The sequence below is a fragment of the Entelurus aequoreus genome, linkage group LG07 (genome assembly GCF_033978785.1).
Source record: "Entelurus aequoreus isolate RoL-2023_Sb linkage group LG07, RoL_Eaeq_v1.1, whole genome shotgun sequence".
Taxonomy (NCBI): domain Eukaryota; kingdom Metazoa; phylum Chordata; class Actinopteri; order Syngnathiformes; family Syngnathidae; genus Entelurus; species Entelurus aequoreus.
The window spans coordinates 34,865,072-34,877,571 of NC_084737.1; the positions used below are offsets into that span (position 1 = coordinate 34,865,072).

At 38.7% G+C, this 12,500-nt stretch overlaps 1 protein-coding gene across 6 annotated transcripts in view; it reads left to right on the forward strand.

Moving 5' to 3' along the window:
- The window catches only part of ccdc187 (coiled-coil domain containing 187), a 43,769-nt gene that overhangs the window by 28,353 nt on the left and 2,916 nt on the right, over positions 1 to 12,500 (forward strand). For 2 of the 6 annotated variants that reach the window (XM_062053324.1, XM_062053327.1), the window contains 7 exons: positions 1,525 to 2,781; positions 3,197 to 3,318; positions 3,381 to 3,452; positions 3,534 to 3,668; positions 7,869 to 7,963; positions 8,044 to 8,138; positions 8,207 to 8,344. In XM_062053324.1, coding sequence (XP_061909308.1) covers positions 1,525 to 2,781; positions 3,197 to 3,318; positions 3,381 to 3,452; positions 3,534 to 3,668; positions 7,869 to 7,963; positions 8,044 to 8,138; positions 8,207 to 8,344 — 1,914 coding nt within the window. Of the gene's footprint in view, positions 1 to 1,524; positions 2,782 to 3,196; positions 3,319 to 3,380; positions 3,453 to 3,533; positions 3,669 to 7,868; positions 7,964 to 8,043; positions 8,139 to 8,206; positions 8,491 to 12,377 lie in introns of those variants that run through there. The other 4 variants (XM_062053326.1, XM_062053323.1, XM_062053325.1 and 1 more) reach the window with 4 other exon arrangements.

Sequence of the window (12,500 nt, forward strand, 5' to 3'; positions counted from 1 at the left end):
TTATGTAACAACAAATATATATATTAATACTATACTTAATAATAACAGATTTGTTTTAAATGTATATTCAAATGTTTTGCCTTTTTAAAGAATATATGCATCATAGCAAATCATGCAATGACGTCATATCAACCACGCACCAAACCACGCCCCCACCGCCACAGGTATTTTGGCAATTTAGGGGAAACTCTGACATTAACAAAAAAAAAATGTCGTACGTAACGATCATGCTTTGTCAGAAATGTTTTTTAATGGTTTTCTGTGATATTAAAACCTAAAGAAATGCTAGTACATCAGTTGAGGAATATGAGGGCAGGTTGGGTGGGGTTCTGGCTGGCTGAAATTTTGTGTAAATTCTTCTTTATCATGTTCTGGTCGAGTCCTCAATTACAGAATGATTAACAGGCTCAATATTACATTTTATTTATTAATCGAGAAGGTTAAAACATTTTCATGCAGTAACATGAATACTATTAACTTGTACAACATGAAATGTACAGAATATCAGAAGCATTTATTCAGGTAGAAATATCACAGATTACGCCCCCTCCCCCCTCCCCCCTACCCCCCATCTGCGCTTAATCGTGATTAATTTTGAGTTAACTATGAACAATGCGATTAATCTCGATTAAATATTTTAATGGTTTGACAGCCCTATTATATACACACACATATGTATATACTACATGAGTTGATGGGTCTGTTTAGCTGATTGGAGAGCTAGCCTCCGCTACTAGTTGTTCCATGACGTTGACGTCTGTTTTGTTTGACAGCCGTTTCACTATCCTGTTACAGACACCATTTAGAAAATGCTAAGGCGTGTATATAAAATTTTATAAAATATTTCTGTGTAAATAACTCATATTACAATGTGTATATCTGCGGCTTAATGTCCAGTGCGCCTAATATATGGAAACTTTTTTTGTCCTAAAATTTAGTGGGTGCAGTTTATATACCGGTGCACTCTATAGTTAATTTTTAGACCAGCAAATGCACCCAAAAAAACTAAACTCATCAAATTTCACAAGTTACAGCATTATTGTGAACATTTTGAAACTGCAATACCGTGATACAATACCCTTACATCCCATTAAACAACCAAAATGTTGGAAACAATTGAGTTAAGGATGTTAATCAAACTCAAGCAGTGTTTGTTTATGTAAATGCTGAGTTAATAAGTCTTTGGTATAGAACCCACTAAATTGTGCAGGTGAACAATATGCATTTTTGTTTTTACCATTAATTAATAATAATCAAATTGAGTCATTTTACTCAGTTGTTCCAAAAACAAAATTAATAGGTTTCATATAGCTGCTAAATTATTTGTGTTGTCATAAAATGCATACTGAGAGCATGTTGTCATTTCAAACTAATTAAGAAGCATGTTCCTATTGTAATGGTTTTTAAAACATTGATGCTAATTGTTTATATGTTACCACCTTATTAACTGCTCTTCTCCAGGTTCCATTAACAGCTCCACTCACCCTGCTTGCTTTTGTGTTTGCATGTTTGACATACATAAAGGCAGCTCCAGCGGTTCTGCACCGCCATCACCAAACCAGTTTACACTCGACCGTCAACATCAGGGAGAGGTGCAGTACTCCCCTACCACCACTAGGTGGCCATACTCTAACACACCTAACCATCCAGACTTCTGTAGGCCTCCAGATTACTACCCAGGCAGGATAGAAGCTCACAAAACCATAACTGTGCGGTCTGATAAAGGACATACACACTCCCATCGAGAATTTAGAAGGGAATTAGAAGAGAGACAGATGCATGAAATTTGTGAGGACTATGTTTATTCGGAAAACCAACCAATTAAAAGACACAACACAGCAACCCTCCATCGCAGATCATCCTTACATTTGCCTCGAGAGAGAGACTACAGGACTCTTAACAGCAGGATCGCAGAGGAGTTTGATTGCTGGGAGAAGTATTATGAGAATGGTGATAAAGACAAGAGGGGGACAAGGGACTTGAAGCGGGAAAGGCGCTCCAGGGTGAAAAATGGGGCTTGGACAATCTCCAGTAATGAGAATGGAGCTTCAAGGTCAGTCGAGGTTGGACGACGGTGCAGTCGCAGTGAATCTGTCAGGCTTTATGACGCTACTGATAAAAAGAAGAGCGACTTAATTAGGACTTGGACCTACAGAGACAATCCTGACAAACATGTCCACTTCGCTGCCGACACCAGGAGCTTAAACAAGTGCCAGGACACAAACATGGATGTGTGGGAGATGCTTGGCTATATCCTCCAGGAAAGAGGTGTCCCTGTGAGGCTCGGTGACAACGGAGCACCCCTGAAAATAGGTCCTCAAAGCAGAGACAGGACTGAGATCTCCTACGCCGACTCCCAACCCCATCAGATGGCCTTCCAAAGAACTGCCTCCGCCAGACACAGTTTCCATGGAGACATTAGGGAAAGGAAGAGATTAATTCACAGGGAGAACAGTGAGTGGGATCACAGAGGAACTAAAGACAGCCATCATAACATTTTGCTGCATGACAGACAGCTTTATGATATAAATAGCAGAGACTCGTGTCTGTCCAACAGAGAGAGGCGGGGCAGTAGCAGTTTGAGAGCACTTAGAAGTCCTGACAATGAGTACGAGAGGGGAAGCAGTTCCAGCAATGATGGAGTCAAGAGAACAACTGGCAGGCCTTGGCACAGTACAGTAGAACATTTCAGTACTAATGATGAGATGGAAAGGGGAGTAGAGCATCCTCTTCGCAGACCCTTCTGCAGCAGATGGTCCAGTTCAAGACGCATGGCAGCAGGTACCGTAACAACCAAAAGCTCAGCCAACTGCACCCTGCAGGAGGAACACTTCCTCCTGAACTCTTTCTTCTCCGATCATCATCACATCTGGACAACTGTCTCTAAAGTGCTTTGGGGTTTCCTAACTCTGCTTGGAAATTTCCAGTTTCTGCAACTTACTGCAACTCCTGTTAACCGGACCAAATTACATGTGATGTTTTACTTTCTGTTCTTTCCTGCCATTAATAAGCCAGCCAGAGGAAATACAACCTCAATGTGTTCCTGCTACATTCTCTAATGCATTCTTGGAATTGTTTCCCTTTTCTGAACTCTGGTTTACTTGTGATTCATCACTCATTTTTATGGCTTCTCGTCATTTGGCATCATTGTTGATTACGTTACTTCAGTTAAAGTCTGACTTTGTCAAATCTGTAGTGGCATCACTAAAACCCAAGAAAGAGCAGACAAGCTTGGACATGGGAGAACTCCGGCAGGTTCTACAGGATGAAGAGGTGGCCCGCAAGATGCAAGAGGAAGAGTCAAAGTTGTTTTTGAGGGTAAGGAATATTTATCATGACTTACTGCCATTCATTCTTTTCAACAATTGTTCTGTTCTCAGACCTCACAGTCCACGCCATGTCGATGTCACCCACAGGGAGACTTCCGCGTCGCACAAGTGGCCCAGGACGAGGTACGATGTCGCTCAACACTGTTGCTTATTTCTTTCCACTATGCAAAATCCAACTTATTTTCTGGTTTTGTTATTCTTTAGGAAATCGCTCATTACATGCAAAAGCAAGAAGTAAAGTCACACCGCAGATCACGTGATCTCGAAGGACCGGCATCATGGCGTGAACACAGAGCTATGATGAGTCTGCACGACAGGAGAAGTGCAAGAGAGAGACAGGTGGGAGACATCTTACATGTTAGTAGGGAGTCGTTCTTCATTCTTCAGAAAGAATCTTTAAATATTGAGATTATGTGAGTCGTAAGAATCAAACAATTAATCGGTCAAACATTATTATCACAGTTTGACTTCCTGCATATAAGGAGTACAGACGTGTGTCTCTGCATTTTCCTGATTCCTAACTGCTCGATCCGCTTAAATTATCCTATAAGTATTGGATATAAATGTATTCATTTTCTTTTAAGTGAACCAAGACTTTCTGTAACATTTTTATGTTTTTTTTATTTTTAATACTTTTTACAATCCACCTGACAAGTCAGAGACAAAAACTCTCAACGTTGCCAAAGGAGTAACCCAACATGGAGCTTCTGACATGTTGGGTGTGCGCTACAAGGAGGCATGGGAATTGGTAAAAATGGTTCCGATTCCACTTTTGATTCTGCTTAACAATTAGGTTCCTTATCGGTTCTCTTATTGATGTTTATTTGGAAAGAAGAAGAAAAAAGGTAAATTACCATAAATGTTGTTTAAAGGTAACATGACCTTACAAAGCCAACAGTGAGGTTTTAAAAAAACAAAAACTTTTAAAAATAAATATTATACATGAGTATTCTTCTGTGGAATCCAACAAGAATAAAACATGTATGGAATTGTTTGCAAGAATGCTTTTTTTTTTTAGGAATCCAACAAGAATAAAACATGTATGGAATTGTATGCAAGAATGATTTTTTTTTTTTTAAAACGTTTAAAATCTTTTGTCGTTTCCCTAGGAAATATACTGGTGAAACTCAAAATATTAGAATGATTTGTTTAAAGTTGTTTAGGCGAGATCCATGCAACTCAAAATATTTCAAGCCTTCTTATGAAATAATTTTGATGATTATGGCTTATAGCTTATGAAAACCTTGAATTGAAAATATCAGAATATGTGGGGTCTTCAAAAACTATAGGCTATGATCATCAGAATTATAATAAATAAAGGCTTGACATATCTCATTTTGCATGAGTTTATATTACATTTTAGCAGGCATTCCAGATGCTCGCTATTTAGCGAAATTACACTATTTTTCTCTCCAAAGTGGTATGTTTTTTAGAATGAAAGTAGTCAGTAGATGGGGAAAGCAGGAGATATCCTACATCCAACATGAGTGCTATAACACACATACTGTTTCATGAATAAATTGGCATTACAGTATATTCATGAATTTGGTAAGATTACATGTTGTTTTTAAGGCAGATGACATGCCAGCGTTACTCAGGGTACCCGCGGGGTCTTAAAAAGTCTTAAATCCAACAATTTGAATTTAATGCCTTAATATGTCGAAAATCTCATTAAAAGGTCATAAATATGATTTTGAAATGTTTTTAAAATTTATTAACATTATTTTTATTCAAAACATGCATAAACTTCAGTTTAGCTTTTAAATGTTTCGATTTTTGAGAAGGGCAGCACAGTGGCAAAGGGGTCTTGCTGTGCGGAATTTGCATGTTCTCCCCGTTACTGCGTGGGTTCGATCCGGGCACTCCAGCTTCCTCCCACCTCCAAAGACATGCACCTGGGGATATGTTGATTGGCAACACTAAATTGGCTCTAGTGTGTGAATGTTGTCTGTCTATCTGTGTTGGCCGTGCGATGAGATGGCGACCTGTCCAGGGTGTACCTCGCCTTCCTGCCCGAGCGCAGCTGGGATAGGCTCCAGCACTCCCCGCAACCCCGAGAGGGACAAGCGGTAGAAAAAAGATGGATGGATGAATTTTTGAGGACGCTATAACGTAACTACAAAACTGCACCAAAGTAGGCTACTTGTGCTGCCCGGTCAGAATTGATCGCGCACCATCAGCTAATGTGCTGTGTGCGCACAGCGGTATGTTGTTAAAGCTTAGCATCGCAGCGGAGAAAACTTAACAAAAGCCCACAGCACAGCCGAAATACTTCCATTAGATGGGTGAGTGCAAGTCCAATGATTTGTGGCTCCAGCACGATGCCGGTGGGTGGAAACGTATAAAGTCTTTTGATCCTGAATGTGAGGCTATCGAGGAAGGAAGTGTTTGTAAAAAAGGCGATGAAAGTGAATGAAATGATAATGTAAAAGTCAAAAATCTGTATAAGTTTGTGTCAAAAAATGCTAAAACGCCACAAACTATACAAAGATCAACTTAACCCCCACAAGGAGTGCTATATGGGTAAAGTGGTGCCAATTGCCAAAGGAGATCAATATGAGATGATTAATAGTGAAATCATACTGTTACATACAGTCAGCACACGCTAATTTCTCTGTGGTAGTAGTGTAAAAAGAAACATAAGTATCATATTATTTCTATTATTTATTCCAATATTTTCAGGTCAGCTTCTCATGCCTTATCTTTTCTCCCAGTTTTTACAGCAAGTAATATTAAAAGCTAGAATTTCAGTCTTTATGGTGGGGTGAGCAAAGCAAGGAAGATTTGCGAATATCATCTTGTCATGCTTAAATAAAAACTAGTCCTTATTTATTAGCAATGTTCTTTTTTCAGAAAAGTCACAAAAAACGGGTAAAAATGTATTCGTACATACCAGATACAAAATGAGCTGAGCAAATGTGAATGTTATCCACATTATTCAAATCCAAATCCTGTTTGAGGCTTGCAAGCCATAATCGCATTTTTCTTTTTAGACAGTCGCTCTGTGCACTCTTTGTGCAGATACTCTAGTAGTGCTGTAGATGTTTTTATATGTTTGCTCAATTCTGACAGCCGCAAAAAACACTGCAAAAGTTAACCATTTATCTTTAGCAGAGATGCTAACAGTCCCTTTAACAGAAAATATATTGTTGTGCTTTCCTCTACCATTGCTGATGTTCTGGTTGTTACATGAAAACACTTGCTATGAAGCACACTGCACCTTTTGCAAGAAAACAATTTTATGGCAAATCTAAAAAATGGCTGTTATGTTTGATAATATATTTTTCAATTAGTTCACAAGAGAGAGGCTTCTGGTGTATTTAGTTAGTTTAACCATTTTGTTTTCCAATGTGAACGAGCAGTGAATAAATTCATATACTTACAATTCACTCTGAACCTCTGATTTTACTTCAAGTCTGTGTATTTTTTTGTCCGTATGGATGCAGCTGGCATAGGCTCCAGCACCCCACGACCCCAAAGGGACAAGCGGTAAAATGAGATAGAGATGGTCTAAATTATTTTCAATATTGTCTTAAAAGTCTTAAATTTGACTTGTTGAACCCCCCCCCAGAAACTCCCTCCGCCCATATGATTTAAAATGTAAACACAAAACATTTGCAACAATCGGAAGAAAAAATATAATCTATTTAAATAATTACCCTGAGGAAATGATAACTGAAACTTCTAAATGAAGTACAATTAACCACTGGTTGCTAGATTCTCCTTTGCGAGGTGCATATTAAACATTTCAGTGTTTTTCTGCCACTGATCCCAACCTTTACTGTAATTGAGAGAAACTATGATCAGTCGAATGAAGTGCAACCATTTTTCGAACACCATTTTTCAGTAAGGACAGCTGGACCAGATTTGGCGTTGTTGTTATTGTGAAAGCCGGAAGTACTGGTGCGCAAAATAGAGGTCTTGGTGGTGCTGGCCTGAGACAGAAACGGGCGGACACCGGCTATGTTTTAAGATGGTAAAAATATTTTTTTGATATGTAGGATAAAAGTCAGCTCGGAATCAAAAATCACACCCAGATTTTTCAATGTATTGTGTTGGTTTACAATTGTCATTTTGGTAAAAGTTTCTCTTTCTGTCCTGCATGACCTTTAACTAAAACCCCTGTTCAGTCCTGGTTGAGCTGTAGGAAATACTTGCCTTGATGTGTAAAATGTATTTAAAAAGGTTATCTATTGGTACATCAGGAGACACAACAATGTACGACTGGGTATCATTAGCATAAGTGTGGAATCTGATGCTGTGTCTCCTAATGATGTTCCCAAGAGGCATCATGTAAAAAAGAAAGGGATCTAAACTTGAGCTCTGGGGAACCCCACATCTTATTTTATGGGTTCCTGAGGAACATGCATCCATCCTTACAAAAAGAGATAAAGAATATATGTCGGTGCGTTTAGGTAGTAGGTGTTTTGTCAGCGCTGTTCCACTGCAGGTTTTAATTGGTTTACTTGACAGCTCGTTTGTGTGCAAACAACACATTTTCTTAGCCGTTTACCTGTGTCATTGTTGTCCTCCTGCCAGGTGCAGAGAGAGAGGCTCGATTCTGAGGGTTTTCCTTCTCCCACAGAGGACTGTCCCCCAGAGAACCAGCCTCCCAGCCCCGTCTCCACACTACCGTACTTGTCTTTGCATCAACATTTTCTGTGTCTATTTTGACCTCACGTCCCATGCTGACCTGCAAACGTTGTGCTTCCAGACAACCCCAGCAGCAAAGGAACATTGCGGAGGAGCTGGACCCGACCTTCCAGACCAGGAGGCAAGGCGCAGACATCCTCCAAATGGGACAAAGCGGTACGAATAGAACTTAGTTTGCCTTGTTGCAAACAATAGATATAGACTCACATCCTTTTCCTCTGAAGTAGGCCCCATCAGTCAGTCACTTCCCGCACCACATGCAGGCCTGCAGGACTTTCCCCAGGAGCCAAACTTCATCCCGCCCACCAAGCGCCCGACAGACAAACAAGGACGCACTAAACCCAAAGAAAAGAAAGAAAATTGTAAGCAACAATAATCTTCCAGCATTATGACTTTTTTTTGTACTAAACACTTACACCAATAGTTTTGTATTTTTTTCCATTTGCTTTGAAGCCCCACCAGCACTTAAGACCATTTTAGAGTATTCCTATAAAACAAGGAACTGGAATTGTTAAAGGGAATTCTGGCATGTATTATAGTTTTGTTTTGAGTGTTTATTTAAACAATATGTTTTTATACAGTATGTGTTACTTTACTTGTAGCAGCATGCAGACATTGGTATAAATACAACCAGCACGGAAATTGTATTATAAGCTTCCTTTACTGATTGATTACAACATATCTGCAAAATTATGCATGTGTGTATTTTCATTTGCCAAATTGTGTCAGAGCTGCAACAAAAAAATCCCCCATGTAATTTCATTTTAATGGGGAACTGCACTTTTTTTTTAGTTTTGCCTATTTATGAACGACATGACGACGAATGGATTTATTAATTTTTTTATGCATTCTAATTTGTAAATAAAAGTCTGCTTACAGCAGAGCCAATGGGAGCTCCTCTATTACGACCATACAATCTGATAAATTACCATTCAAAAAGCAGCAACAATACTCCATTTACATTTCGTGACTTGAATATTAAGCAAGTATTAGTGAAATTGTTATTATAAGTCCTAACGCAGACAAACTATTTAGAGCGGCAAGGTGATCGCTACCGTGTGTCCCTATGTTTACATCGTCCAGTGGTCTGCTGCTTCCTCCCTTCCTTGCTCCGTTTAAGTTTATTTGAGATCATAAATCATGCATCTCACCTGGACATGAGACATCTGAGTAGGTATTCCCACAAGTTGGTACACTTTGACAGCCGTTTAGGACTCGAAACTTGCAAGGACGATGCAAAAAGACGCTTGTTTCCCCCGCCCCCCAACCCTTTTTCTTTGTGAGGATTATGAGACATTCTTCATCTAAATGGGAATATATGAACATCCAAGCAGTCGGCATCCTAATGACAGCTGCCCTCGTAAGTAATTTATGTTTTATTATGTTTGTTAGCTCTTATAAAGTCTGCAGTGAGCAGAAATCAGTGCTCAAGGAAAAAAAAAAGCAAACGTGAAGCGTTTTTTAAATTGTGCCACACATGCTTAAAATGATCAAACTGCGTAAATATTAAATGTTATTATAAATGTGTCTGTTACTACATTACATATATACTTACATCATGTATACAAAACATCAATGGAGGTATTTGGATGTTTTTTTAAGGGCGTTATAGGCAGAATTGTGCAGCTCCCATAGGCTCCATTGTAAGCAAACTTGTAATCACATTTCTTTAATATTTAAAATGCAAAACAATGTATAACATCCATCCTCATGTCTTTCATAATGATTGTGAATGATAAGCAAGATTCCAAAAAAACTACAGTTCTCCTTTAAGTCACGGCTTAAATCAAATGAACATGATGATGAGCTTCTTCCAGGTATTCATGCACCTGTGCAATGACAATCAAATGATTTACGTTGAATAATGGAATTACTAATTTATATACAAGTGGTTACAGTGGGTGAAGATTTAGTTAAAAATACTGTAGGAAACATTGTTCATTCATCCATTTTCTACCGCTTGTCTCTTTAACTATAATTCATATTATACTCCAAAGACTCTTTTGAACCTGGTCATCATGTTTGAAGAAGGCTTTATGAACACTATGAGATATGAAGCGTGGAATATGTTTTTATCGCATGCACATTTAGCCAGCTAAACTTCATTTAATTTTAGGGCTAATTCTAAAAGTACAACTGAACAGTTTTTTTCTTTTACCTTTTCTGTCTCTTTTTTATACAAACTAAGCACATCTCCCACTGAAATATTGTATCTGTAAAAATGAAATAAATAAATAATTGAAATGTTTTATTTGCTTTGTGTAAAATTCTATAAAACCACAGGGAGACCATAATTCAATGAAGAGACACATTTTCATTCAGTAGGAGTACAGCAAAGTTGCTCTACGTTTGACTTACACCTTGACCAACATTTGCAGCTGAAAACCCACACAGAACATTTTGTAAACGTTCCATTTCAGCTCATGTGTCAATTTCAAAATAGTCCCCCTGCTCTCAGCTGCCCACTCGAGTACAAGTACCGGATAGACTGTGGGGGGTTTCCACGTCTTGTTTGGCCAATTCTGTGTGCTGCATTTCTACTGATGGGTTTCACATAGCACCAAGTTTACTGGAAATCAAAACAATCAAGTAACATAACCCACACATCGGTGTGTATAATCTTCACCCATTATCCTAACAGGTTCTCCTCATAGTCACATTGGGTGCAAAGCAGAGTACACCCTGGACAAATACCTATACACATGTATACCTTCAGACTTGATTTTGGGATGGACGGGAAGGGGGAACCCAGACAAGACAACCCACATAACATGCTGCGTTGTAATCTCATCAAATGGTTGACTTGGGACACAATCACAGTTGATGTCCAAGCAGGCGAGTCCCAGCATGAGTCGGTATTATCTGCCTTGTTCAGGGTGCTCTGGCTGACATTATTTGCCCGCCACACACACAAACACTTGTGCAGTAAAAGACCCTACTTCTAAGTTTACATCATATACCAGGTTATACTATTTAACAGGTTGCTCTGGTAACCATTGTTTACTCCAGGGAGCGTCACCAATAATACACTCTGCCAGCACCAAATGAAATGAAACTACCTTGTTGATCTCTTATTGGTTGTGGTGCAGTCATTTCTTGTTAAGCTGATGCATCACACAGCTGTCATTAAGATAAGGCACTTTGTTTGGCTCAGAATTCCCCGTCTGTTGTTATCGTATCTGGGAGAATCACTATAGCAGCAGTAAAGTGGTCTTTCTTGTGCAGGTAGAATTCTGAATGTATTTATGCCACAAAGTGCTCCTGGGCTTCTTTGGAGACTAGAGACTCCAGGATGCTGCAGCCTTGCTGTTCTTCCATATCATGGAAACTACATTCAATGGCGATTAATGTAACAGGTTCATCTGTAGAAGAAAAAGGCGCATACATTAAACCAGTAGTTGTCAAACTTTTTTCACTATTTAACACCTCAGAAAACACTTAGCGCTCCAAGTACCACCAGAATGACCAACATTAAAATACAGTAGCATAGTAGGCCAAAGTATTCATTACAAACAAATCAGAGGTTTTATTAAACAAGTATTTTTAATATGTTTGGCCACTGTAACATTACACACAGTTTGAACAGCAACACTGTGTTTGAATATAGGAAAATACAACACAGTACTTTAACCTTGGGGATCCCCTGAATGTGGCGTCCCGAAAAGGTTTCAGTCTTAAAAGTAATTGAAATATATATATATATATATATTTTAAAATTCTTAACGCTGAAATCAACATTTTTAACTTGTTTGTTTTTATGAACGTATTTGTCAAACAAACGTTTTTTTCCAGGCAAAAAAACAGTAAAACATAATTTTCATTACATAAAAGTTGTGGGCAGACTCAAAGCAACTATGCTCTAATATGACTAGATGGTACTCTGGTGGTAATCTAGTGGTTGAGATGTGAAATTACACCTAACAAGATTTGCACGTATTTCAAAGGGAATGCTTGGATTGCATTATAAAAGAATACATTTACCGAAAAATGGTCATTATAAAAGGGAGTCCATAAGGGACAAATGGGTCCCTGGGAACTCCCAACGTATACACACGCAACAGCGTGTGCTAAAAAATAACTTGGCAAAGAACGGACAATGCCATTTTTAAAATGAATTCCTTTCCAAATGCTATTGCCATATTTCATCCTGCTAACTTTTAAAATGCAAATTATGTTGCATGATGTCATCTTCAAAGGTAATAAAAGGACCCAGAAAGGTCCCAGGCTCCCTAAGGGTTAATCAAGTGACAATTTAGTGTAGCACTAGTCGGAGACCGCGTACCACAGTTTAAACAATACATGAATTATATGCATGATATTCATAATAATACCTGTAGGTGTTCTTATGATCGGCTGTTTGGCCTTTTTCCTTTTTGTCGTCCTCTTTCCCTGAAGAACGCTGACAGCCATAATGATAACCAACAGGATGCTCAGAAGAACCACCGACAAGACTATTGGCCACACATACGCTTCATGATTCCATCCTAAAAAGACAACAATGGTTATGATTGGGAACGA